Source organism: Suillus subaureus (genome assembly GCF_016647635.1).
Source record: "Suillus subaureus strain MN1 chromosome Unknown BJ212scaffold_4, whole genome shotgun sequence".
Classification (NCBI taxonomy): Eukaryota; Fungi; Basidiomycota; class Agaricomycetes; order Boletales; family Suillaceae; genus Suillus; species Suillus subaureus.
Genome location: NW_024538560.1, coordinates 373,645 through 398,079, shown reverse-complemented (window position 1 = coordinate 398,079; position 24,435 = coordinate 373,645). Strand labels below are relative to the sequence as shown.

Sequence of the window (24,435 nt, the reverse complement as noted above, 5' to 3'; positions counted from 1 at the left end):
ACACCTCATGCGTTTGGCAAACGTGTGGGGCAGAAAATGCGTGCGCGCAAAGATATATAGCGGACAGCGGAGATTGCTCTAGTAACGGCAGGGAGTTGTATCAGGTCTGTTGCACACGAACGACCTGCAGTTCGCCGGTATGTCAGCGACGAAACTCTATCGGAACACGTACTGAGCGCGAAATAGAAGTGGAAGTGAACGCTACTGCGGACAGATAGCCAAATCTCAGAAGCACGCAGTGCGATTTAGGCCGGTGTATCAGGGTGGCGCATGCTAAGTTCGTGGAATCAACAAATACAAAATGTCTCGTGGTTGTGAAGTGTACTGTGAGCTGTGCAGGATATGATTTCTTTTATACGGAGGGATCCGTCTGCCGCAGGTCGAGAACAGCGCGGGCCAGTGTGAGAGCTTGATGACTGTCGCTGGTTTCAAAAGTAACCTGGGAAGAAATGATGATACTCACGTCTCGCAATCTATCCAGCAGGTGAGAGACGCAGCTTGCCAAAACTCTGGTGAATGCACTACAGCAGACCAGTCAGAGAACGAAAGAGCAGCTCTGATAGCAGGTCAACTTGTTTGAAACAAATTGGTATTCTCTAGTAAGAGGAGGGAGGACCGTTCGTCCATTCGCCAAAGTTATCTCCGACTGTGGATGAGTGTAAATCCTGAAGCAGGGCACACGCGAAGTCGAGTCTGACATCTCCTCTCCTCTACCAGCATCTATGCCGACTGCCAGCTGACCGGTATTTACCACATCAGTGCTGGATGAAAGATGGCGAATCAAAATTGGGGTATGTCTCACGAAGGAAGCACCCGAGTTCAAATTCTTGTTGCTAAACACCATGAGCAAGATTAAACGGTAAGATATACAATAAACTAGTCACCGATCTGAGGTGACCTCAGAGTACGTGGGAATATCCAGTCTTGCGGGGTCCTGCGCCAACTGCATACCGGAAGTTGCCAAACATCGGCTATAGCCAAGGTCATGCGTCGTCGAACGTCAGAAAATTCAGAGCAAGTTTAAGGCCAACCCTTACCTGTAAGTCACGGTGGATGACCGCGACCAAAGATGCCACCATTGAGGTTTCCCTAGTCACTCCTATCTTGCATCAGCTGCAGGACAATCCTACCTACCAACCTACGAAACTGGGAATGTGAACCTAAGTGCGTGTTTGCGTGTATGTCTGCAATCTAATCAGCAACGGTGTCTAACGCCGGCAGGCGTCAAACATATTGATACCAAATTCTATTTAAGGCAAGGGCACAGAGCGATAGTCTCCCTTGATGAAAAGGCAAACTGTAGTCGCCTACATGTTCTCATAATGCTGAGGGTGTTGTCTGTCCATAGGGGAAAGCCACAATAGTATCAGGGGTATTGTGATTGAGACGGTACAAAGTCATGAGTATGCAGTCTTTACTTCCGACCGGCTCTCCATTCTCCAGTCGCATACAGAGCTTGCTTACCAGCGAACACAGTGGGAATGGTAAGGATGCCTCCGTACAGAAGGACCTGACCAAGCTTGAGATCTACCCAGTACCAGACAAGTAGCACTTCAAAAGCGCCGAGGAGAGCAGTGAAGGGCACGATGCTAATTGAAAAGAGGTTCGGGACCCTGACGCCAATTTTACTCCACTTTACAACAAAGTTCGTCAGCTAAGGATTAGTTTAATAGGGAAGAAACGCACCAGTCCGATCAGCACGAGCCAAGGCGACAGTACAGCCGCTGCAAATACGGCAGAGATAGACTGAGGAGGTGATTTTTGTTCTGGGCGGAAGGTATGCTTGATGGTGGGGAGGACGTGGAATGAAGCTTCATCCGGGTGTTCAGCGGGAGTTTGGGAGGCAGGTATGTAGAGATCAAAAAGGTCGTATTGTGCAGGTGCGTGCACGAAGGAGCCCAGGATAAGCGAGACCTCGAGGGGGTTGTGCGTAGTCGGCGGAATGGACGCAGGTGGGCGCATCATGTTCTAACATAGCAATTAAGTCTAACGCTGTTTGCAATAGCAAAAGTGTAACGCACCAGCTCGAATTTAGCCTTTCCTCCTGGGGTCACGCGAACAGGCTGAATGCCTTCCTCGCCTGACTCTTTGTCATAGAATCGGAGGAAGGTTTGGTGAGGTTGAACACCTTTGCCCTCGTCACTCTCCGTTATTTGGAACGTAAGCTTAAGGGTGTCAGTTGCGCCAAGAGTCAAAGGCTCTGGTTTTTTGGTCAGGGACAGGCTGTATGGAATATGAGTTATATTATGGCAGGAATGTGGTTAGTGCATACGTGTCCGAGCGCAGCTGGGTCGCATCTGATGCGCTAATTGTGAAACGAGGAGACTGAAGGGACAGAGAGGCAGCTTGGGCAGTTGCTGCAAGAAGCAGCCAAGAGAATTGCCATATCATGGTTTTGGTTAAGATGTAATCCCAGTTTGGGTGACGTGTCTTAGCGTGTCGACTGACCGTCTTCAAGCTCAGCTAAGAGGTTAACCGTTACAGCGGCTACAACAACTCAGCCGGTTCGCTGATTTCAAGCGAATCACCCAGCCCTCGGTATCATTTTAAGTTCCACAACAAAAACAACTTATTCTCCAAATTAATTTGGAGGAGTCGTGAGCTTCGAAATAATGTGGTGCAAAAAAGACCCCACCGTGGTTCGAACACGGGACCGCACGATCTGCAATCGTATGCTCTACCACTGAGCTATAGAGTCGATGTTGCCAGCTGCTCACCTAAAAGATTTATTACCATCTCCCAAACTTACATAATACTGACCCATCAACACAGGACGCGTCACCGCGTCATTAACTATCCTTTGCATCATGCCCGACGTCGAGATGGTGAAGGCTACCGACAAGAAGGAAGACAAGAAAGACGAAAAGAAAGATGAAACGAAGCCAGAACCAAAGCCAGAACCCCCGACGCCGACGCAGGAGATTAAGGCTAACATCGCGCTCATCGATCGCGCTATCAATGACCTCGAAACCCGGTTCACTCATCGCGTCTTACGTTCACTGACTGCGCTGCGAAAGCGCATAAATGACAAGGTTTTGCGTGATGCCATCGAGGAAAATTATCCCAAAGGTGTGTGATGCATTCACACCTTCTGCCTCCATGTTCAACTTTGTGCAGACTCTGCTGTCAAGAATTCTCTTCTATCATGGCTTCCTCCTGCTCCTCCTGCAGAACAGTCTATGGAAGTAGACACAACATCAGAGGCGAATGCTACTGCTCCTCCGCCTCCATCATCGAAGCCAACTTCTGATCCCGTACCGGAAGCTGAGATCTATCTCCGCCTGCTCATCATTCATCATCTCCACACGTCCAAGGACACATACTCCAAGTCTATAGAACTTTCTCACGAAACTGTTGACAAAATGCAGTCCATGAACCGTAGAAGTATGGATCCAATAGCTGCCAAGATATGGTTTGCCGTGGAGCGATCATATGAGCTCGGCGGAGAGCTGGCAGATGCCCGTCCGTGAGTTCAGATCCATGTAAATTTGGCATACTCCCAACTTATTAATTTTCCAGAATGTTCCTCGCTGCGCAACGCACCGCGTCCCTTCGTCACGACGATGACACGCAAGCTTCGCTGATCAATCGCCTACTTCGGGGTTATCTCCACTATAACCTTTACGACCAGGCTGACAAACTAGTGTCCAAGACTACTTTCCCTGCCTCAGCGAGCAACCCGCAGTATGCCCGCTACCACTATTTCCTCGGCCGCATCAAAGCGGTGCAATTGAACTATACTGCGGCACACACAAACCTGCAACAAGCTATCCGTCGCGCCCCTGCCGCAAAGACCGCGCCAGGATTTCACCAGGCCGTGCACAAACTTTTTGTGATCGTTGAACTTTTAATGGGTGATATTCCGGACCGCGGTCTTTTCCGGCATCCGGTGTTAGAGAAAGCCCTGAGTGCTTACTTTGACATCGTGAAGGGTAGGAAAATTTACTGCTGTACAAAGCAATGCTAATGCTGACCCATTCCCCTAGCCGTTCGGACAGGCTCCTTATCGGAGTTCCAGATGACTTTGAACAAACACGCGACACAATTCGAGGCCGACAAGACCTATACCCTAATCGTCCGGCTCCGGCAAAACGTTATCAAGACTGGTATTCGCAGACTCTCTCTATCATACTCGAGGATCTCATTGCGTGACATTTGCTTGAAACTCCACCTCGATTCCGAGGAAGACGCGGAGTATATTGTTGGTAAGGCCATTCGGGATGGTGTGATTGAAGGCCGAATCGTCCATGAGAAAGGTTGGATGGAATGCGGAAGCCAGAAGGATGGCTATGGCCCCGAGGCTAGCGAGGTGTTTGGCAGACGAATTGGATATTGCTTGGATTTGCATAATGAGAGTGTCAAGGTAAAGTATTTTCCGTTGGAAACTTTCACATCGGACATCCCTCATACTTGGATCTCGCAGGCTATGCGCTACCCTCTTAATGCACACCGCAAGGAGCTTGCTGCTGCGCAGGATGCACGGGAGCGCGAGAAAGAGCTCGCAAAGGAAATCCAAGAGGGAGACTTGGATGACGATGAGAGCCTTGGAGATTACTAGAGAACTTCTTTCTCCTTGTAGAAATAATGCGATGCGCTTCACTCGTTCAGGCTCTTGGAGTTGGTAGTGTTGGAGCAGCTCCCTAGCAAGTACTATTTCCTAAACATAAGTCACACTCCAGACTCTCCCGGCGTCCAGTATTAACTCCGCTTTCGCTCCGATTGTCATCATTTTAATCTCCGCGGCAATTCGTTCAACATCGGAGCTTCACAGTGAACGAGACCATTTTGTTCCGTTCGGCGAATGACTAGCGGGTGTTTGTATACGTACCTCGAGAGGCTGTAACTGTTTTAAAATTTTCATTGCCCCTTCCTCGCAACAGCACAACCGTGGTGCTATGTCAATTGTGAGACGTGTGTGGCAGCGAATATTCAAGCCAGTATGTGATGGACCGGGCCAGAACATTCCACTACTAATGGTTCCCTATAGGCATATTTCGTTGGAAAAGACATGGAAGGTATGTTCCGGCCGTGATACAAGTCCTTATCCTGTGTCTCCTGATCCGATACTCTAGGGAACAAGTACTTCGAACATTCAAACGCGAACAATGGTACGACTGTAATGGAACCTCAGTCAAGCACTTATAGGGTAACTTTTATGTATGAAGGACATTCCAAACGAACAGTGAAGTACAGCAAAAATGAAGACATGTGGGCGTACGTTGCTAGTGGCAAGCGCCTCCCAGGTTCGTACCTTCATCGTAACGTTCTTGTTTCTGATTTTAGCTTCTCCCTTTTACTCATTCTTATCGTGTTTGTTGTGTGCAGTGCAATGGTCAGCATGGCTGACACATACTAGGCCGGATCCGCCGAGTATTGAGGTGAGGTACAATTTAACGTGGTCCTCATGCTAAAATTTAACATGAATTTTTTACGTATCATCTCACAGGAATTACAAGCGGATCTAGCACGTCAACAACGGGTTAAGTTGAATGTAGCCATTCTAGAAGCGAAGGATGAAGCGGAAAGAGCCAACAGGGAGCGGCTGGATACACCCGGCCATCATCCTGAAATTGAGACACGGTCTCCGTCGGTCTCGTGGAGCGTGCCTAGGGATCAAAAACTGGAACCTCCAGAATCTGATCAACGGCCAAAGGCGCAAACACGGGATCCTTGGGCAGAAGCATTGAAAGGATCTGATGAACCCCGATCATGGACACCTATGGCTCGGAAAAGATAACACGCTTATTTTCGGTATATGGTATGGTTCAAGGTTTCATTTCTAAGGTTTGAGACATAGTGGCAGGAGTCTTGCCAACGAGCTAACTGCCTCGTTTCCAGATATTAATCTCAACCGAACCAGATTCGTGTTACCTGCTCTGCCTCGTTCTCGTTTTATTTTCTAGCGGTCGAACCAGGACCTCTTTATATCACGCGTTTCTCAGAGGCTGTTGTACGCAAAGTTCAAGTATGTCATATCACAGGGAGAAGCACGTTCCTGCTGTGGGGTTCACCTGGACCTTTCTACCTACATGCATGATTCTACCATCAAAAGCACAACGGAAGTTCAGAGTCGAAAAATCCACATGTGGTCCAGTCTTTTAGGCGGAGGAAATACATATTTTGGCGTGTGCGCTTTCTGCTCTCGAATGGGTCTTGCAGGTCTGTGATGACGTCGGCCCATATTTATGACAACATTGTGGAGCTTTGGGTGTTGTCCGGCGCAGGTGACATAAGGACTCTTTCCAATTCGCCTAATGTCTCTGCGTCAGAGGACTTAGTAGAACGGGCACAAACTGCAAGGGAACCCAAGGCCAAACCTCTATGGCGGGAGGCTGCGGCTCTATCTATCTACGACACGCCGCAGGACTACCGACTGCGAGCCAGGACCCTAGTACTCCCGACCTTATCTGTCCTGCCAGAGCGCCCCGCCATCGGTCAATCAAATATTGGCGGGCTCGTCGCCCATTCTTAAATGGTCAAGTCGCTTTTCTTTTTTATCCCTCTTCCACGAGATATCAGTAGTAGGTTTCCAGTCTGGGCTTTCCTTTCATACCAGAGAAAGAATTTATATATTTATATACTGCAGCAATCAACGGAAACTGTCAAGACGCGGTGCTCTGCGAGCTGTCCTGGGGAATGGCGTACGAGATAAGGGGAATAGGTATGGACTCCTTTCATACTAGAATTTGAGTGAGAAGCTTAGCCATATATAGTTTGAACCCCTGATTAGTCAAACGAAAGGACGGGAACATGCTGCAAAGTCAATCTTCTGTGAGTCTGAAGAGGGGCCTTCTACTTACCGTGAGCCTCTACAAATGGTTGATTGTGCTAAAGAACCCACGCCCTTCTGCTTAGTGACAGGTACACTGGTAGAACGCCACATTGTGCAGGCCTGCTCCACAGTCCTCGATTTTCAAGGCTCATCGAGAGGAAACTCCATATACAGAACAAGTGTCGGCACTGCATACTATATCGATATTACAGCTGACATATGTATCATGGCTACGAGTGAAAGGGTTGTCTTTATGACAGCATAGGTTTGACATATGGCATGAACTCGGAACATTGCATATCTACATAAGAATTGACGATAACAGAACCCGGTCTTCTACAGACCAAAATTACAACAAGTTAGAATAATGGAAATGGTACACAATTAGTACTGTGGAAGACAAGCTACGATGTATCACTTGCTAACGCGAGAGTAATTGGCTGGGTTGGACTCATTTTTCGGAGGTGGTACGGTGGTCTTACGAGGCCTTTGGAAACAATCTGTTATTATGAGACTGAATTGCTTGTAATATTTGAACGTACTCCTTGATCTGCTGAAGAGGGGTATTGTTCTTGTCTGTCTTTGCTGCAGATGGGCCAGCACTATCGGGTTTCTGTTGTCCACGCTTGGTAAAACTGTCCATCAGGTGTGAGATCTTGGGCACCACTTGTGAAGATGTGTATTAAAATGAACGAACCCAGTTGAAGGACCCTGGATTAATTCGTCTGGCTCTGGATCATGATCTTCCTCTGATGAAAGATCGGGGTCATCCGAGTCGACATCCACGGCGGTTCCAAACCTAGAGGAAATGAATGATAGGAATACTAATGCACCATAGAGGTGAATTATCTTACCCTTGATCTTGAACGAGAAGATCTTCTGTGATTTGGTAGGAAGTCATTTGCATTATTGATGATCGAGTTCGATCCAAAGCTTCTTATATAGCAGAAGATGTATCTGACACAGGAAGGGCGACCTCATGCAATAGCACTGGTATTTGCACCGCAGTGAGCGTAGAAGACGCTCTTTGTCTACCACAGCGTGAATGTTCATTCTGTTATCAAGTCCTGTGTTATCAACTGGCTCACTGCCGTACATGCTGTGGGGGATAACTGATAGTCTGGGGTAAGTGCCTTGACATGACAGAAAGCTCGACTATGTACTGTGTAAGTATCTTAAGGTTACGTCCCTTGAGTACGACAAAATCACCGCTTTAACGGAAGTGGCAATCCGCCAGTGATTTAATCATAGCAGCCTGAGTCTAGAAGTTCGTACTGGGATGATCTCACGAATTGTGCAGTGTGCAGTAGTCAGATCATTGATGTTTTCGCAAAGGTGAATAAATACCAGACAGTGAGATGTGGTATGTGTGCGAACTTGGTACCACAGGCTTGATTACAGTGACATGTTGCATTTGAAAGAGTTTTTGAAAACTTCGGCTTCGTTTACTTTGTATCCAAATTAGGCAATGTGATGTGATACCTTGACTGCATTTGGATGTGAAAGTTCCGGTAAAGGCAGTGAACAGTGCTTTCCAGCCAGGGTCCTGTGAGTTTCGAACGCCCGCCCTGTAACTCGCTCTATACATAATAACCCGGTGTAAGCACCGGCATTCGAACAATCTCGAGCTTCGACGGGTATCAACTTCTACTAGGGTGTTCTTAGAAGTTAGGATGTCTGGTAATGCTGTGCGAGTATATGTTTGGTGATTCGTGAAGGCAATTTTGTGCTGTTGCACTCCACTATATCGGCTATGAACTCTGGAAGACGAACACTGCATAGTGCTATAGTGTTAAGTAGTTGTGAAATGAATTTTCTTGAGGAACACATGAAGTTTTGAATACCAGTACCGATCAACGTGTCACGTTTATTTTTGTACACATTCGAGATAACCAAAATACATGCACTTATGTTACATCTGATGTACAGGAGTCATAGCAGTCACACCACGAATGACGAACCAAACCATCCCTCACCTTCGCCCTGGTTGGCCTGGTGGGTGATGTGCGGGTGGGAACTGTGCGGGTGGGTACTGTGGTGGGTACTGTGCAGGTGAGTACTGTGCAGGAGGACGGTGCGCGGGAACATGCTGTTGCGCAGGAGTATACTGTGCGGGGGGACGGTGCGCGGGAACATGTTGCTGCGCAGAAGCATACTGTGCGGGGGGGCGGTGCGCGGGAGGATGTTGCGCGGGAGGATGTTGCGCAGGAGCGTATTGTGCGTGGGTGCGTTGCGCGGGAGGATGTTGCGCAGGAGTGTACTGCGCGGGAGTATGTTGTTGCGCAGGAGCATGGTGCGCGGGAGTATGTTGCGCAGGAGCGTACTGTACGGGAGTACGCTGCGCGGGAGTATGTTGTTGCGCAGGAGCATGGTGCGCGGGAGCATGGTGCGCAGGAGCGTACTGTGCGGGAGCATGTTGCGCGGGAGCATGGTGCGCAGGAGCGTACTGTACGGGAGTACGCTGCGCGGGAGTATGTTGTTGCGCAGGAGCATGTTGCGGAGAAACGTGCTGTGCGGGGGGACGTTGCGCATGAGCGTACTGTGCGGGAGTATGTTGTTGCGCGGGAGCATGTTGCGGAGAAACGTGCTGTGCGGGGGGACGTTGCGCATGAGCGTACTGTGCGGGAGTATGTTGTTGCGCAGGAGCATGCTGAGCAGGGGGAAGGTATGCGGGAGCATGTTGCGCAGGATTTTCTTGACGAGGTGGCTGTCTACTACACACCCTTTCAACGCGCGGTATTGTATGACTGGCCTGAAGCAAACGTACCTGGGGCCTTGATGTTGAGTAGGAGGATTTGGCCTGCTCTGTGGCTGCGACATTCGTCTCAAATGCTCGTCCTGCCGTCCACGACTTGTGAACCTGATCAGCGATCAGTCTCTTTATTACAGGCCATGGAGAAATTTGTACCTTGGGGGGCTGTCTACATGTTCCTTGGGTTCAAATTCCTCTTCAGAATCCTGCTCGGCTGCATGTGCTGCGTCCTTAGATCTGCGCACCCTCGGGATAGCTTCGTCGGATTTCCTGAGGTAATTTGGGTCACTGTGCTTGCGATCATTTGAGTTAGGATTCGACATATGTAGCAATAGATCAATGGGATCCCTAGGCGACAGGACTTGGATAACAAGGAGAGCACCAACGTTGAGATCAAACAAGTACAGCTTTTATGAGGCTAGGGCGGTAGAGGCCTGCGATAACGGCTAACTCTTTGACAACCTTTGCTTGCCAACAAGTCCATATATGATCTAAGAAGCCTCTTGGCCCTTCATCAGCGTCTGATAAGTCAATCAAGTGATCGACTAGCCAGCGCCCAACCAGATCCATCCGAGTAGTGTCTATAAGAGGCGCCAGCTTAGCCCTATGATATTTTCATTTTCAGCTCATGCCTCACTTGACCGTATTTTTGAATCTGGAATCTGGACGCCCAGTCTCAGCAGCCAGTCCCACTCAGAGTATCATTATTCACGAGAGTGACTGGCAAGACTTGAACATACCTAGCTATTTGGTGGACTGTCATAGCCCTATTGCCTCTACGGTCTCGCTGGGCGTGCGAACGGTCTGGCAGTATACACGATATCCAACGGAGCTCAAAGACCTGTTTAAGTATCCGGAAGAGCCTAAAGTTCCTGTGCTGAGCGCTGAGCCACATACATAATGGCATGATGTGCGAACGTAGTGGCAACAGTCTCAAGCTGGTTCATTTGTGTAGCGAACCGGTCCACCAGAGCACTGAACCAGATCTAGATTATACAGCATTGGAACCACATGTCACGGTAGTCGTGGCGCACAATTTGTCAGATCCGGGTATATGAAAACACTGCTTGACTCAAAAACAAAACCTGTGTTACTTACTGCTACTATAAGACACTCCAGACGGACGGGCTTTCAATACAACAGCCTTCTCTCTATGTCCAGTACTCAACATCCTTGTATGACAACATGTGTTGGGCAATGCAATTGTCCAACCACTCCGCACCAGCAGAAGTGCTGAGACCCATCACGTCAGTGGGTACTGCACGATATGGCAAGTCGTCCAGGTGAGTTTGCGCAGCTGGTCAAACCTCTTATATGCACTGACATTGATTTATTAGCATCTATTCTTATCACACCATCATACCACCAGTGCGATCCGTTAGCGCTCCCAGGTTAGTTGATTGTTGTCGCTCAGCATCCATTTGCACTAAAATGAATGTCCTTGTAAAGTTCTCTCGATATCCAAACGAAGTGGAACTCTTATCCGCACCCTGAAGGCCAGCTGTATTTCCACAGAAGACTTTCCAACTACGACGTTGTGACAGAAGCCAATATTCATAGGCAAGAGACCGAGAACCGGGTAGCCGGCTGCCTCAAGTTTATCGATGACACAATCTTCCAGCAGCAAATCATAGTGCCGCCTTCGTCGGAGCTATTCATAGAGCTTGACGAATCACCATTTTCCTGTGCCTACTACTTCGTAAATCATGATGCCCGCCGTATCTTCTGGCTTGAGCAGACTTCCACGGAACTCCTTGATATGGGGACCATAGTCTCCGACTCTCATCTTGGTGTGTATCTGAATTATTCCTCCGTCATTTATACTCACATGCTAGCAGACACCGCCTTAGAAAGACTATATTGGGTGCACGTGGAATTCTTCCCAATGCACATGTATGCACAGGTGTCACCCCAGGTGGTAGACGATCTAATCGGCGTCATGTCTCATGGTGCAGCAGGTATTTATTTCCTTATCCATGATTTTCATATTCTGAGCTGTGAGTGAAGACCGTTTGACATCCCGATCGTCCACGTTTCCGTACACTGCGGAAAAATGTAGTCAACTGCTGCAGCTGCTGTCTTTGCAACGAGGTACGGCCAAGACTTGAGTGTATCCAATCTTCTGACCGAAACTTTCCGCAAAGGTCGACCCCTTGATGGACACACATTATGCTTTGTTGGTGGGTGGGAAACCCCATTGTTTCTCCTGAATTGAGCTCACGAATATTTTAGCTCGTCTATGGGGCGCAATAGGTTCGTTGGATGCTAAAATCGTCTCGTCAAATATACTGAGGAACATGGTAGAAAATCAGCGGTTTATGACTTATTATGGGCAAGAACACGCCCAGTTAGACAGACTACAAATTATGGCTCCTGAGGAAGATATGGATCATCAATGGGTGAAAACCACTGCAAACTTGGCTTTGTGGGGAATCCCCGATCGATATTTCTTCGAACTCCGTGATTTGTTTGCAAACGAACAGGTATTCGTCGATCAATGGCAAATTTTCATGACCGCATGTATTTCGGAGTGGCATACAGTAGTTGTTTGGGTGCGCACATTTCCGATAACTGTTATAAATTTTGATTCATGATTCTCCAGACATTCCCAGTGATCATGTGAGAGGCCTTGATTGTCGGACACTAAGGACGCCGTCATGACCATTCTTTTGTAGTGCTAACCTCCTCTCTTGTCTTTTATCTCGTGCTTCTTTGTCATCTGCCTTGCCATCGATTGTCTCAGCGTCTGGGAGCCTCGCCACGGGATCAATTCTACTCCTTAAACACCACGGCCTAGAGGACGCCACTGCATCATTTGCCGTTCGCATCTTCTTTCTTGCGCCTTATAACTCAGCTGATCATGTCCATTTTATCCAGGCACGCTACCTGAGGGCCGCAAAATCACGCTCAGTTGGGATGCTCCCCTCTGCCATTGCCTTCGGTCTGCCAAAAGGCCTCTATCTATGGAGCATCGTCTTTATGGTCGCTCACTTTCTCTTACTGGCGTCCCACGTGGTCGGCAGACTCGCAATGTTTGGAGGCGCATGTTTTTTGATACTACTTGTTTGGGCTGCCCTGCATGTTACATCTCCAGATGAGTACGACCAGAGTTCTATACTTAGCAAAATTCTGTGTCGCTGGCATTCACTTCAAGGAGACATTGAAGGGGCAGGTCTACCCGTATGACGGTGGCACCTGTCCCGGTCCTCTACCATTAGGATGGGTCTCGAGAGGTGCCATGATCGCGCCAACACAAGTACTTGTATGTTATATGATGTACATGTGATGCGCTCCAATATAAGAACTGTTTTTGTAAGTCCAGATAGACGAGAACTTGCACACTGGTGACATTTCTTCGTGCTCACATCCCCCCTAGACTGACTTCACTGCGGTTGGACGGCGTCCGTGATACCAAGTGAGGTGGCGGGGCCAGACCATGGGTCACATCCTTCATGCGTGATTCACGAGCGTGTGCTTGCCGAACATAGGCATACCTCTGGAAGTGATTCAGAGCTTGCAGAAAGATCACCCCAGCCTACGAAACAAAAGCAGTAAGTGATTTAAAACGACCATGAAAAAATAAGCAAACAGCGTACGGGATTCTGACGCAGCTCATTGAAAATATCAACGGTGGCTTCCCGAATAGATTCTTGATGGTGGAATAGGCAAAAACTCAGAGGCTGTAACCCTCCGGAATGTGGTGGCATAAAAGTGAGGAAGCTGTACCAGAAATTATGGATCACCCAACAGTCCAGAATGTGAGAATGCTCACCTCAACTATTTGTTCGTATGTCCGTAAGTTGTCTGCTATTGAACGCACGATGAGCTCAACTTCCGCAGTCCGGTAAGTTTTTCACCAGCCGCAATCTTAAAAGTTGATGCGATAAGTCGAATCCCTGGATAGCAGCGGTTGCTCTATATTTTTTGAAATCCTACACAGTACGGAGAATATATCAAAAAATCCTTTAGGCCCGCAACCTTTAGAGGAGGAACTACACACCTGGACGCAGTATTGATAGGACTTGCTCCTTCGCCAACCCTCAATCCGACTTGCGTTCGCAGTAAGCTCCTTAAATGCAGCTCCCTCATCCGGAAACACGATGCCGCTACCTAGGGACCCGTCTGAAAATGGTGCGCTACCATATCCAAGCTTTGTCGATCCCACAGCGAGCTCCTCGTACCGCGACGCCAGCCGAACGAAGCGCGCGACGTACTCCGTGAATCGCATCCGTACCAGCGTCTCCCCGAAATGCGAGGTGATTGCCGAAATCAGCTAAAACATCGAGCGATGTTAGTCGCCGACGTGGTCAAGGCCATGCGACAATTTTACTAAGACCTACATCCTCAATGAACATGTTATCCAAGCTGTCTTGCTTCGCCGCGAACTCGCTCTTCTGGTTCCCATCCTTCCCGTCTCGAGTGGCGATACGCTGGATGTCATCCTCGCTCCCGGTCGAATTTTCTGCCTTTATTGGACGTGGAATCATTGGGTTGACAAGTGCAGGCGGTGCCATCGTAGTTGGGAAAGATATATGTATGTCCTTGTGCACGACAACACGACCTGTACCGATGTCCATCAAAAGATCCCAGGATCCACTGGTTTCGAAGATAGGATTAGTTACGCCTGCTATGTATGCCGGCCTGTGAAACAAATATCATTGATGAAGTTCTTCCACGAGAAAAAAGTGGGGAAATACATACATTGAAAACCAGTCCTCGCCGCCCGCGAGTCCTGCGTAAGGAAATGACCGCTCAATGAATCCTCGTAGTACCGCACCACATCCAGAACCCAGGGCGCAAGCAGATAGGACGTAATTAGCAACTTGTCCAGCAGGAATGTTATGTCCAAGGAAGAGGATGCGTTTGCCAGTAACGAGCGCGTTAAAAAGAATTATTATTGGGTGCGTGAGAATTCCGTTCGTGTGTAGATGTGGGTGTAGTGGTCCGGAGATTGTGATGAGAGGCGCAGAAAACGTTTGTATTAGTTGTATTAGGGAATACTTGAAAAAACACGTATTCAGAACTATATATCAAGTGCATTGTCATCGAGAGACGCACCTCTCCGACTTCCTCAGGAAAGGTGGCCAGAGGCAATTTGATTGGCAGGGTATGTCCTTTGTATGCAATGCTTGTCTGAAAGAAATGGGTATCTTTGGATATTCCCGACCGCAAATGTGGGTCGGATGATGTGGGTATTGCGCCACCACTATAAGCGTGGCTCGAGTTCGAGCTTGTATCAGTGCTACGCCGCCCGCGGCTAGTAAGAACACTGCTACCGCTCACTGAAGCGCCACCGACGCTTCCTGGGCCTGCACCTATTGCAACACCCACTTGACCATCAATTATGACGCTGTCATCATTCACCCATACTGCACTCCCACCAAGGCTGAACGAGCTGTCCGATGGAGAGGATGGATTGGTGGGGTTAGGATCAGAGGCAGCTGTTGTAGAGCGCGCGCGAGCACTGATGAGAACCCCGTCTTCAGATGAATGTGAGCCATTTGAGCCTGTCGTCTTGTGTGCAGCTTTGAGAGGAAGCGGTGGTATATGAGTGGAGAACTTCTCCGCAAAGATGTCTTTGCGCTCTGAGGCGCGCATGATTAGTTTTTCACATCGTGTAAGTGTAGGCGCAGCACTGATGTTCATCGAGTTAATCGCATCGAATAGACGCGCAAGACATTCTTGGGATGGGTTTGCGAAATAGTCGTCAAGTGCGAGGAGGAGAACGGGCTGGCGCTTGGTGAGCAATCAGTCAAGTAGCATGTATTCAGATATACCTTAAAGATTTGGATAAATGGATGTCGTGTGCAAATAGCCATCGCTTTCACTACGGCACCTCTGCAATGCAACGCATGTAGATGGAGTGGAGTAAGTCAAAACTACCAACGCACCTCCGAACTGACTTGTCATGCTTCGTCCGCACCAGGTTGAGGACATATAGAAGTTCCGGGCTTCCGTCCTCTCCGTTTGACTGATTGTCGCTCGTTTCCGTCTCCAAAGCAAGAACTGGTGCAATGGTGTTGAACGGCGTTTGGTTGAGGAAGAAGATGGTCCAATCTTCGAGGTGCCTCTCCGCCCCATCTGGAAGCATAAGATTTGCAAGCAAACTGGCACGGGATAGTTAACCAATACATCTTTCGGGTCAGGTCAAGTCAAAATTCACCCCTCGTCTGTTCCCAGCGGCTGAGGGAACTGGTATGTGAGCTGGGCACCACTATCAATGTCAAACTCGGCGAGAAGAACGAATGAACAATGTGGGCCTTTGCCGGCCATGTCTGATTGCTGTCGCCGGCAAAGCTGGTGATTGACTGGGTAAGTATCTTGGTCGGGCGAAGAAGTACGAAATATCGCGTAAAATTTGCCTTTTTAGAACGTGATACATGTGTGGCAATGTTCAGAAGGTACTCGATATTTCGATAACATGATATTAGTTATGACTCTCATCCAAACTGGCATGATAGAAGGAAACCTGCATATTGGAGATTCAAGGTTAAGGTCGCGACGAAGAATACGAATATGATGTGGCATTTCTTCTTGAACTTCACGCTGGTGAAGGAGAAGTCATCGAGATATCACATGATTTGTGTGTTTTGCGTGATGCGGTGGTAGTAGGAAGCAAAGAAGTTTTGGATGCATGAGTAAATGATGGGCAGTGCTACCAGAAATTCGCCATTGAGTGATATCAAATAGAGCGGTTTTGGATTAGCTGAGCTATGGCACCTGTGCTAGCACTGCAGGTAAACTGCATGGATATCATCAGATCAATGTATCAGTCCGTCAAGTGGCACCTTCAAGAACGTTACAACAAGATCCGTTCAAATTGGGCAGAGCTGTTGACAGGGTACCTAACGGGACGGACACAGGCAGTACACCATATCAGACAGTAACAATGACACCTGATCTCAACCGAGGCCCGTCAAGCTGGCAACAGTGTTGTTGATGGCTTCAAACATCTCCGACAAATGCGCGCGCATGCGATCTTGAGGGAAAAACAACAATAATTAGCAATCGTAACCAGCAAACGGTACAACCTAGAGCGGGGTGATACAGATGGCGTGCATACCAAACGTCGACCTGAAAACGGGGTGAGATGACCTGCCTTGATCCTTTTCGTCTTCTAAAAGTTTATTAATCCCGGCTTCCAGTGTGTCTCGTGCGATTGTGTGTTCGTGTACAACCCTCGCGCTCGCCCAGGCGTGTGCATTCATCGCGGTGAAGAGGATTTTCCTTCTGAGCTCTGTTTTTTGTGAGGAGATCGCGTCTATGTGACTATATGCACTCTGAACATCGAGTTTTACCTTCTCGGAAGCAGGAGTTCTGCTCCCCTTTCTCGTGGAAGAGTGTTGTAATGGTTGATATGAAGCTGACTGTGGTAGACGTCATTTGAAGGATTTCTTGTAGCGAAGGCTGCTGGTTCCGGTCATTACTTAACTGTGGTAGTGAGCGCTGGACGGGTTCAGGTGTCCGAGGACGTTCAACAGACGTATCTTCAGCGCCGGTCGACATGTTGTCAATGACTTGGACTGGCGACGAGTCGTACGAGGCATCCATAGTAGAAGTTCTGGAAAGCGCCTTTGCATCGTCCCTATGGCGCGGGAAAGTTTTAATATTATAGATAACACTAAATTATTTCAGGGATTTAATTTTGGAACTTCGGGCGGAAGTACTTAAATCAGACCTGGAGTGGCGGCAATTTGCAAAGCGAATATTTACCGGGGGCGGCAGAGCGAATAAAACACGAGGAGTTCGAATTGGGATTGTGACGTGAAGTGGAAAAATGACTTAAGCTCTGCAAAACTATGTACAAGTTCTACTACCTTGCAATATAGTTGATCAAAATGGACTGCTGTCGTCGACTGCATACGAATAACCGAATCATGAAACATCCAACATAACTCTGCATTATCAGTAACGTCGTCTGAGCTACGCAGTCACCAAACCCAATTTCCCTCGTTCCAAGACAGCCTTGAAACCAAAGTGTTCCTCTACACCGAAATTCTCCGTTGGGTTGTACATCGTATGGATGGGCTTTCGCGCATTGATCTCCTTCAAAACAATCTTGGCTTCCTCATCAGCGTCTCTGAGCAAGCGATCGACTTCGCATTCTGTCATGACAGGCCCATCTGGGGATGTTAGACTAGGATCCAACCTATTGAGTTCAGTATCAGATAATCCAATTGAACATGCGAGAAACCCCCCTTGCCTAGCTTTGACTGCAGAATGCATCTCGGGATCAGTGGGTGCAAATAGATGACGACAGAAGTCCATAGTTTTCTGTCAATCGGATTGAAAATTCGTGGAGGATGACCGCAGAACATACATACCTGGAGTTCGTCTTCTGTTAACGCCTTACCAACATCTGCTGTTCCTTGTATCACTGCACTTGGAGCTCAGGATGTGCAGTGACAGTAGGAAACATCGATTCTCACCCGGCCTGATCAGATCAAATGCTCTGTCAAAATTGTCCTCGTCCACATCGCTCATCACTGGCATATACTGATTGCGGATCTGTTTGTAGGTCCCAAGGACGACAAGAAGAAACCTAAATCATGCGTCGCGTCAGTTGCTGTCGCCCCAGCGAACAAGTTCGCATACCTCGTGTAGGAGGTGGCAACCTTTGATGTGTGCCAGCGTTGAGCATCGTCTTCGCTGCAAAGCCCTCGAATGGACGCAGCTATCGTGAGGGCAGCTGAAAGTCCTCCTGTGAAGGCCAGATGCACGCCAGAGGAGAAGAATGGGTCGATGAACGCTTGATAATCGTCAATTGCAAGTCCCACACGACATCAGGAAGAATACCTCCAGAGTCCCCCGCCAGGCGGAAATGATCCCCGGCATAAGAGGGAGCTGAGTAACTAAAATCACTTGCAGATTTCACAGCTTCTGGCGTACCGTCGTTTTGAAGAGTGCCATTTCCAATCAATCTAAGCACTCCAGGAGCTCTGCTTAATTCTTCCTTATAATGAGCCAGAAGATTGGGGCCGGAACCTCCTGAGGCCGCACGGGAAGCCTTCTTACGGTTGCTTGATTCTTGATCCATCACAATTCCCACAGATGTGGATCCGTCGTGAAGAGGAATGAACCAAGCCCATCCAGACTCGTCTGCACACATTCAGCTCAGTATGACGACTTCAGGCAGATTTCATACCTTCGAGTGCTTCGACCCAAATAGCATTCTGGCGAGTGGTACCCGGCATGTAAGACCCGGTCCCCTCCCAGTATCCCCAGCATGCGATGTTGTTGAGGGCTTGATTATAGCGTCTGTTCTTGAGATACTTTGTGGACATGATCCCGTTCCTTCCTGACGCATCGACTAGGTAACTGAAAGAGATACGACCTCGTGTCCCGGTGCTGGCATTCCTCCAGTCGGCTGAAACAGGCCTTCCGCCATCGAACTGAATTTCGGCGACTCTTGTGTTGTCGAACACGGCTGCGCCACACTTTGAAGCATGACGAAATAGCAAATCATCAAATTCTGATCGAATCTGCAAAACAGTGAGACAGGGAGCATGTCTCCGATATACTATATCACAGACCACGTTCCACGACCCATTGTTTGGGTTCAGCGTAATAAAATCTGTATCTGGAGCGAAGAATCAATATTAGACTTTATTACGACGGTGGACGACGATGACTTGGGCTCACATCCTTCTCGCTTGAACTGGTTCAACTTGACGGCAGCACCAGGCTATAAGAGGGAGACAATCTAACGTATTATGGTGCATTGAAGACCACACGCACCTTAATTGTGAACCCGTAGTTCATGACAGATTCCTCTGCGTCAACGAATGCCAAGAATGGGCGGACCGATGGAAGCAAACTCTCGCCAATATGATATCTAGCACAGTTGTGTATGAGTGACTGTATATGCGGATGTCATATATCAGAAGTTCTGACCGAGGGAAGTTCGCAGCTTCGAGAAGAGTGACTTCAAAACCTTCTCGAGCCAAAGCAGCAGCAGCGTAACTTCCGGCGGGTCCGCCGCCAACAACAAGTATTTCAGTTGAGATTGGCTAGCCAGTATTTCAGCCTTCATAGCAGCAGAATCAATAGCAGTCACTTACGAGTGTTTTAATGGCCATTTTTAGGAAGGGGAATGTATGAAAGGGACATATCGGTATACTTTTATATATGGTATGTCCGTTGAAAACCTTGTATGAATCAACTTTGGCGCAACGTGACAAGCTCCTCGCGTCCGAAGAGAAAGCTAGGTCATCATATCCGCTAAGAGAAAGTCAGGAAACCGTACTGTCTTCAAGTTGGCCACCGTCACGGCAGGTTGCCTGGTCCAGTCAAGCTAAAAACTATGGATGACGCACTGATCTGCACCAAGGTATTCCACGAAAGCGTGATGAAATTGTTGTTGTAAAGTGTAGCGATATCACATCACAGCATCTAGTAATTTGCCTTTTCCCGTTATCCAGTCAACAATTATCACCCCCGAGTTGAATTGTGACAATCCAGTAGTCATGCCGGTCAGGTCATGCTTATTAGCCATGCGCAAGTGATCAAGATTACCTCGCAGTAATCAACATAATATGCGATGGACAGAGCCAGGAGCGGCTCCCAAACCGCCGTTTATGACTGCCTTCAAGTTGGTAAAGGCAGAGAAGACTTCCAAAGTAACCTCTATAACCATCACGTGATAATGAAATGCCGATCACCATTGTTTACTAGTCTCCCTCCGAGTCTAGTCAGAATTAGGACCGCACGACACTTGAACGTTCGAACAGGCAAAAAAAGACTTGAGCTGACACTAGTACTGATATGATATAGTGACTACTTGGTATGTAACAGTTCAACATTCTCAGCGCAAGTATAGCTTAAACTACTTACTCGTCCTCTGCTAGTACCAAGTCACCGAAATCACACTCCTCCGCGAAAGTTTAAAACCGAGTCTGACCCACGGCACTCTGACATATGACAGGCACCCGACGATGCTGGATGCTAGCTTGTTCACACTGTCACTGCCCAATCAGGCGAGGTTGCTAACTTTGCAACTATGGCAGCGCAATCCTCGGTTGAACTTCCTGCACAGGGTGCCGTATGGTTTGCCGCAAAATACAAGTATATCGGCAGAGGTTCCTCGCAGCTTGGCTGATAAATTGACCGCTCTGGTTCTAGAAAAATTCTCGCACCGCCGTTGAAGAACATTTAGACCTGCCAACTGAACAGAGATCTGCCAGGGGCGTGATAGTTACCGCCAAAAAATCAATAGAAAAATAATTTACCTAGTGCGCTAATCGATAAAAATATTTGCACTATTGGAAGCTCCGGGGTGGCGTATCAAATCTCGTCACAATGGCTCATATCACAGGGCAGTAAGTTGCAATTGAAGTTATAGTTCAACCTCCACCATTGAATTACTGACACAATTCAGGGGCACAAGTGATGATTTGATGTGTGCCATTGTTCTCGCAAGCGAAATCGAGAAATAGTTTGTAACTCCCTTTGTGCGATTGCCTGATCAGATTTTAGATCAGTCCTTGTACCGCCACGCCTTCCTGGCAAAGCGAACATCGAAACACCTGGGCGTGGTAGCCCGATGCTGCCGAGAAATCAATAGTCCTCTCGTACCGCCACATCGACGGACATTCCTGGCGAGCGAAAACGAGGAATGATGCCAAGTCCTTTCCAAACTGCAATGAAAGCTCTGGTGGTGTGTCAGATCTCGTCACAATAGCTTATCAAGGGGTGCTGGGTTGCGATTGGGGTATGACTGGTTAGTTTGAGACACTTATACAATTCAGGGGCGCGTGTGGTACTCGGGATCATAGAATGCTGAGCTTGCGCAGCCTGAGGGACTTACACATAAGCCTTGCCACAATCACAGGTTCGACGTCCAACTCATTCTCGTCTTGTCCTACTAACCTCTAGAATACATCATGTGCGGACTCCGAACAGACTGTCTGCGAGAAAGGACTTCATGTAGGTCTTTGCATGCATTTGCAGAGTAACGTACACGTAGAAGGAACAGAGGCAAATGAGACAATACTATGTAACATGTGTGTATCAAATCGCTCCTCAGACATTATTATGACCATACCTTTGGTGAACGCTCACCTTCTGAATCGTACCAGGTCTATTGGAACACGCATAACTGACGGCTAGATGACTATTGCGCCCACCACCTCATGTTATGTTGCGGCGTGTTTTTTTGTTCTTGGTTTCTCTCTGTAAACTAGGAGTTGGCGGCATGTTATGCTGCTGTTGGCAGTCTTGTCGCATTCTTAACTGACTGAAGGGATGAGGAACTTGGGTTTATTCACTTACGCCAACTGAAGAGATTGCGATGTATGTATGTTATCCCCCTCACCTAGTACCATGCTGAGAGTGATGAGTCAGATATATGGGTTTGGCAGACGACATTACCACTGACACATTCACTGTCGGAATCTATGTCAGAAAATAGCAGCTCCTTTAGGTGCACCTTTAACATATTTTCAGTCTCTGTTTCCAAAGTGTCACCTTTTCCTTCGGCTCAAGCACCAAAAATAATGCATCACTAATGCAGTTGCAAACGTAAAACTTCCCCTTGCAGGAAAACACGTAATCTTGGGAATTTGAATGTTGCAAAATGTCCTTCGACGATGGTGTCAGGGCCTAGCTCATTGATGCAGTCCGGAACTTCGGTTTTGTTTGATTACAGGAGCAAAGATCATATCATTCCGGCCTCCTTTGAGGACCTTGAGTGCCTTCTGCATTCAACAAGTCAGAAAGTTGTTCTCAACCTTTGCAAAGTCCTACCTCGGGGACAGAATCTCCCTTTTGTGAGCGAGCTCGGAACAGCGTAAAACCACGCATTACTGCTAAGGTGAAATTTGGTTAAGTTTCATAATTTCCATAGATTTCCACACATTCCCCCGAAGCTAAATTTCTACTATGATAGTTTATTGGAGTGTCAAACTACCTTGTCCTACCCACGACCACAATCTATAGACGACTTTGCTTTGTGTGCACTGGCGCAATTTTTTCCAAGAGAGGAACGCTACAATGAGGTCACTATCTAAAAGATCCGATCACTCGATTAGGACATGGAATTTCAACTACAGGCTGGCTGGAGCAAGTCGCGGTGCCCGATGGGCACACTTCTGAATGCGACCGTATCCTCGCACTGGTGTAAGTACCGTCGGAGGACGAGATCTTGTCCCCCGATGGCACTTACACCACGAGACAGCGCCTGCTTCCCATTCATACAATGCTTTAATGACCCATGCACTGAAAACAACCAGCCCATCAGTTCGCCCCTCGAATGTCGAGTTGGGTGTTCTTTTTGGCAGATGAAAACCCACTAACCATCGGCTGTGATGACCACAATGCATACACATGGGAAGCTGGATGTTCCTGAGGTTGTACAGGAAACCTTCTTGCGATTGCTTGAATGTTGATCCATCACAATTCATACAGATATGGACCCATCATGGAGAGGAATGAACCAAGCCCATCCAGACTCGTCTGCAGACATCAGGCTCAGCGTGGTGATTTCGAGTTGCTTTTGTACCCTCAAATGCTTCGACCCAGATAGTGTTCTGGCGAGTGGTACCCGGCATGTAAGACCCGGTTCCGTCTCAGTAACCCCAGCATGCGACGTTGTTGAGGGCCCGATTATAGCGTTTGTTCTTGAGATACTTTGTGGACATGATCCCGTTCCTTCCTGACGCATCGACCAGGTAGCTGCAAGAGATGCGGCCCTGTGTCCCGGTGCTAGTATTCCTCCAGTCAGCTGAAACAGGCCTTTCGCCCTCGAGCTGATTTTCAGTGACTCTTGTGTTGTTGAACACAGTTGCGCCACACTTCGAAGCATGACGAAATAGCAGATTGTCAAATTCTGATCGAATCTACAAAACGGTGAGACAGGGAGCATGTCTCCGATATATCACAAACCACGTTTCAAGACCCATTGTTTGGGTTCAACATAATGAAATCTGTATCTGGAAAAATCAATATTAGACTTTAGTATGAGGGTGAACGACGATGACTGAGGCTCATATCGTTCTCGCTTGAACTGGTTCAACTTGACGGCAGCACCAGGCTATAATAAGGCGACTGTCGTATACTCCGGCGTATTGAAGACTATCCACACCTTAACTGTAAACCCGTGGTTCATGATAGATTTCTCCGCACCAATAAATGTCAAGAAGGGGCGGACCGACGGGAGCAAGCTCTCGCCAATATGATATCTAGCACAATTAGTGATTGCGTATACAGATGGCATATGCACTGACCAAGGGAAGTTCGCAGCTTCGAGAAGAGTGATTTCAAAACCTTCTCGAGCCAAAGCAGCAGCAGCAGCAGCGTAATTTCCGGCGGGTCCGCCGCCGACAACAAGTATTTCAGCCTTCGTAGCGAAAGAATCAATATCAATCACTTACGAGTGTTTGAATAGCCATTTCTACGAAGGGGTTGTATGAAAGGCCGTATTGCTACACCTTTATATACGGTATCCACTGAATACGTTTTACCAGTAGGATGAGGGGCCGGCGGCCCGTGTGACATGGCGCGCCAGCACGAATGAGCCTATCTCGGGTGTATCTGGAGGTGACCAATGTAAAATGTGCTGGCCACCATTGATTGGAGAAAAATCTTGGTGACGCCGTCGACCGAACATGGATGTGCCAGCCTGCCGAGGCGTGGTGGTCGCTGCCCAAAAATCAATGCAAATTCTTCACATGCTGCCATACCGAAACCATTTCTGGCGAACGGAGATGAGGAAAGATGTTTCATCTCTTTACAAATTGCAATGGAAGTTCCAGTAGAGTATCAAACCTCGTTACAATGGCTCGTCATGAGGCAGTGAGCTGTGATTGGGGTATGGTTCGCCAGTATTGAATTACTTACACGATTCAGGGGCGCATGTAACGCCCAAGCTAGTCGAATGCTGAGCCTGCACAGGAACGTACATATAAACGAAGCC

At 48.1% G+C, this 24,435-nt stretch overlaps 9 protein-coding genes and 1 non-coding gene across 10 annotated transcripts; 3 read left to right on the top strand and 7 right to left on the bottom strand.

Moving 5' to 3' along the window:
• Positions 1-1,094: 1,094 nt before the first annotated feature.
• Positions 1,095-2,571, bottom strand: BJ212DRAFT_683675 (Oligosaccharyltransferase subunit Ribophorin II-domain-containing protein). The gene is made up of 4 exons (XM_041343805.1): positions 2,273-2,571; positions 2,022-2,223; positions 1,687-1,968; positions 1,095-1,633 (listed from the first exon to the last, which is right to left on the bottom strand). Exons 1-4 carry the CDS (start codon positions 2,389-2,391, stop codon positions 1,415-1,417), a joined length of 822 nt encoding a protein of 273 aa, XP_041197542.1. The 5' UTR covers positions 2,392-2,571; the 3' UTR covers positions 1,095-1,414.
• Positions 2,572-2,626: 55 nt separating this feature from the next.
• BJ212DRAFT_t30 lies at positions 2,627-2,698 on the bottom strand. The gene has a single exon. It is a non-coding gene; the product is annotated as a tRNA-Cys (tRNA).
• Positions 2,699-2,807: 109 nt separating this feature from the next.
• Positions 2,808-4,558, top strand: BJ212DRAFT_1444611 (PCI domain-containing protein; the record flags this gene model as incomplete). The annotated part of the gene is made up of 5 exons (XM_041337985.1): positions 2,808-3,069; positions 3,118-3,466; positions 3,520-3,932; positions 3,987-4,363; positions 4,424-4,558. The coding sequence occupies 5 exons, from the start codon at positions 2,808-2,810 to the stop codon at positions 4,556-4,558; spliced, it is 1,536 nt and encodes a 511-aa protein (XP_041197541.1).
• Positions 4,559-5,198: 640 nt separating this feature from the next.
• BJ212DRAFT_1261970 (uncharacterized protein) lies at positions 5,199-5,737 on the top strand (the record flags this gene model as incomplete). The annotated part of the gene is made up of 2 exons (XM_041330231.1): positions 5,199-5,378; positions 5,447-5,737. The coding sequence occupies 2 exons, from the start codon at positions 5,199-5,201 to the stop codon at positions 5,735-5,737; spliced, it is 471 nt and encodes a 156-aa protein (XP_041197540.1).
• A 2,896-nt stretch (positions 5,738-8,633) lies between these two features.
• Positions 8,634-9,872, bottom strand: BJ212DRAFT_683082 (uncharacterized protein). Its single transcript, XM_041343804.1, has one exon. It carries the CDS (start codon positions 9,590-9,592, stop codon positions 8,714-8,716), a length of 879 nt encoding a protein of 292 aa, XP_041197539.1. The 5' UTR covers positions 9,593-9,872; the 3' UTR covers positions 8,634-8,713.
• An 837-nt stretch (positions 9,873-10,709) lies between these two features.
• On the top strand, positions 10,710-12,710 carry BJ212DRAFT_1476360 (uncharacterized protein; the record flags this gene model as incomplete). Its single annotated transcript, XM_041339365.1, has 10 exons — positions 10,710-10,807; positions 10,862-10,915; positions 10,974-11,314; positions 11,363-11,482; positions 11,532-11,615; positions 11,669-11,704; positions 11,757-12,076; positions 12,127-12,143; positions 12,200-12,344; positions 12,402-12,710. 10 exons carry the CDS (start codon positions 10,710-10,712, stop codon positions 12,708-12,710), a joined length of 1,524 nt encoding a protein of 507 aa, XP_041197538.1.
• A 175-nt stretch (positions 12,711-12,885) lies between these two features.
• Positions 12,886-15,797, bottom strand: BJ212DRAFT_1444610 (spindle pole body interacting protein; the record flags this gene model as incomplete). The annotated part of the gene is made up of 11 exons (XM_041337984.1): positions 12,886-13,059; positions 13,121-13,244; positions 13,268-13,350; positions 13,382-13,456; positions 13,525-13,797; positions 13,865-14,165; positions 14,226-14,524; positions 14,583-15,254; positions 15,302-15,362; positions 15,416-15,631; positions 15,688-15,797. The coding sequence occupies 11 exons, from the start codon at positions 15,795-15,797 to the stop codon at positions 12,886-12,888; spliced, it is 2,388 nt and encodes a 795-aa protein (XP_041197537.1).
• Positions 15,798-16,555: 758 nt separating this feature from the next.
• BJ212DRAFT_1476358 (uncharacterized protein) lies at positions 16,556-17,075 on the bottom strand (the record flags this gene model as incomplete). Its single annotated transcript, XM_041339364.1, has 2 exons — positions 16,556-16,761; positions 16,823-17,075. The coding sequence occupies 2 exons, from the start codon at positions 17,073-17,075 to the stop codon at positions 16,556-16,558; spliced, it is 459 nt and encodes a 152-aa protein (XP_041197536.1).
• A 372-nt stretch (positions 17,076-17,447) lies between these two features.
• On the bottom strand, positions 17,448-19,534 carry BJ212DRAFT_1261859 (putative halogenase; the record flags this gene model as incomplete). Its single annotated transcript, XM_041330219.1, has 11 exons — positions 17,448-17,661; positions 17,719-17,798; positions 17,849-17,901; positions 17,954-18,066; positions 18,120-18,273; positions 18,321-18,623; positions 18,670-19,006; positions 19,058-19,104; positions 19,167-19,209; positions 19,263-19,359; positions 19,419-19,534. Coding segments are annotated over 11 exons (1,557 nt in total), but the record flags the coding sequence as incomplete, so codon positions are not given.
• A 3,286-nt stretch (positions 19,535-22,820) lies between these two features.
• Positions 22,821-23,959, bottom strand: BJ212DRAFT_1324447 (uncharacterized protein). The gene is made up of 2 exons (XM_041334531.1): positions 23,894-23,959; positions 22,821-23,359 (listed from the first exon to the last, which is right to left on the bottom strand). Exons 1-2 carry the CDS (start codon positions 23,909-23,911, stop codon positions 23,090-23,092), a joined length of 288 nt encoding a protein of 95 aa, XP_041197534.1. The 5' UTR covers positions 23,912-23,959; the 3' UTR covers positions 22,821-23,089.
• Positions 23,960-24,435: the final 476 nt, after the last annotated feature.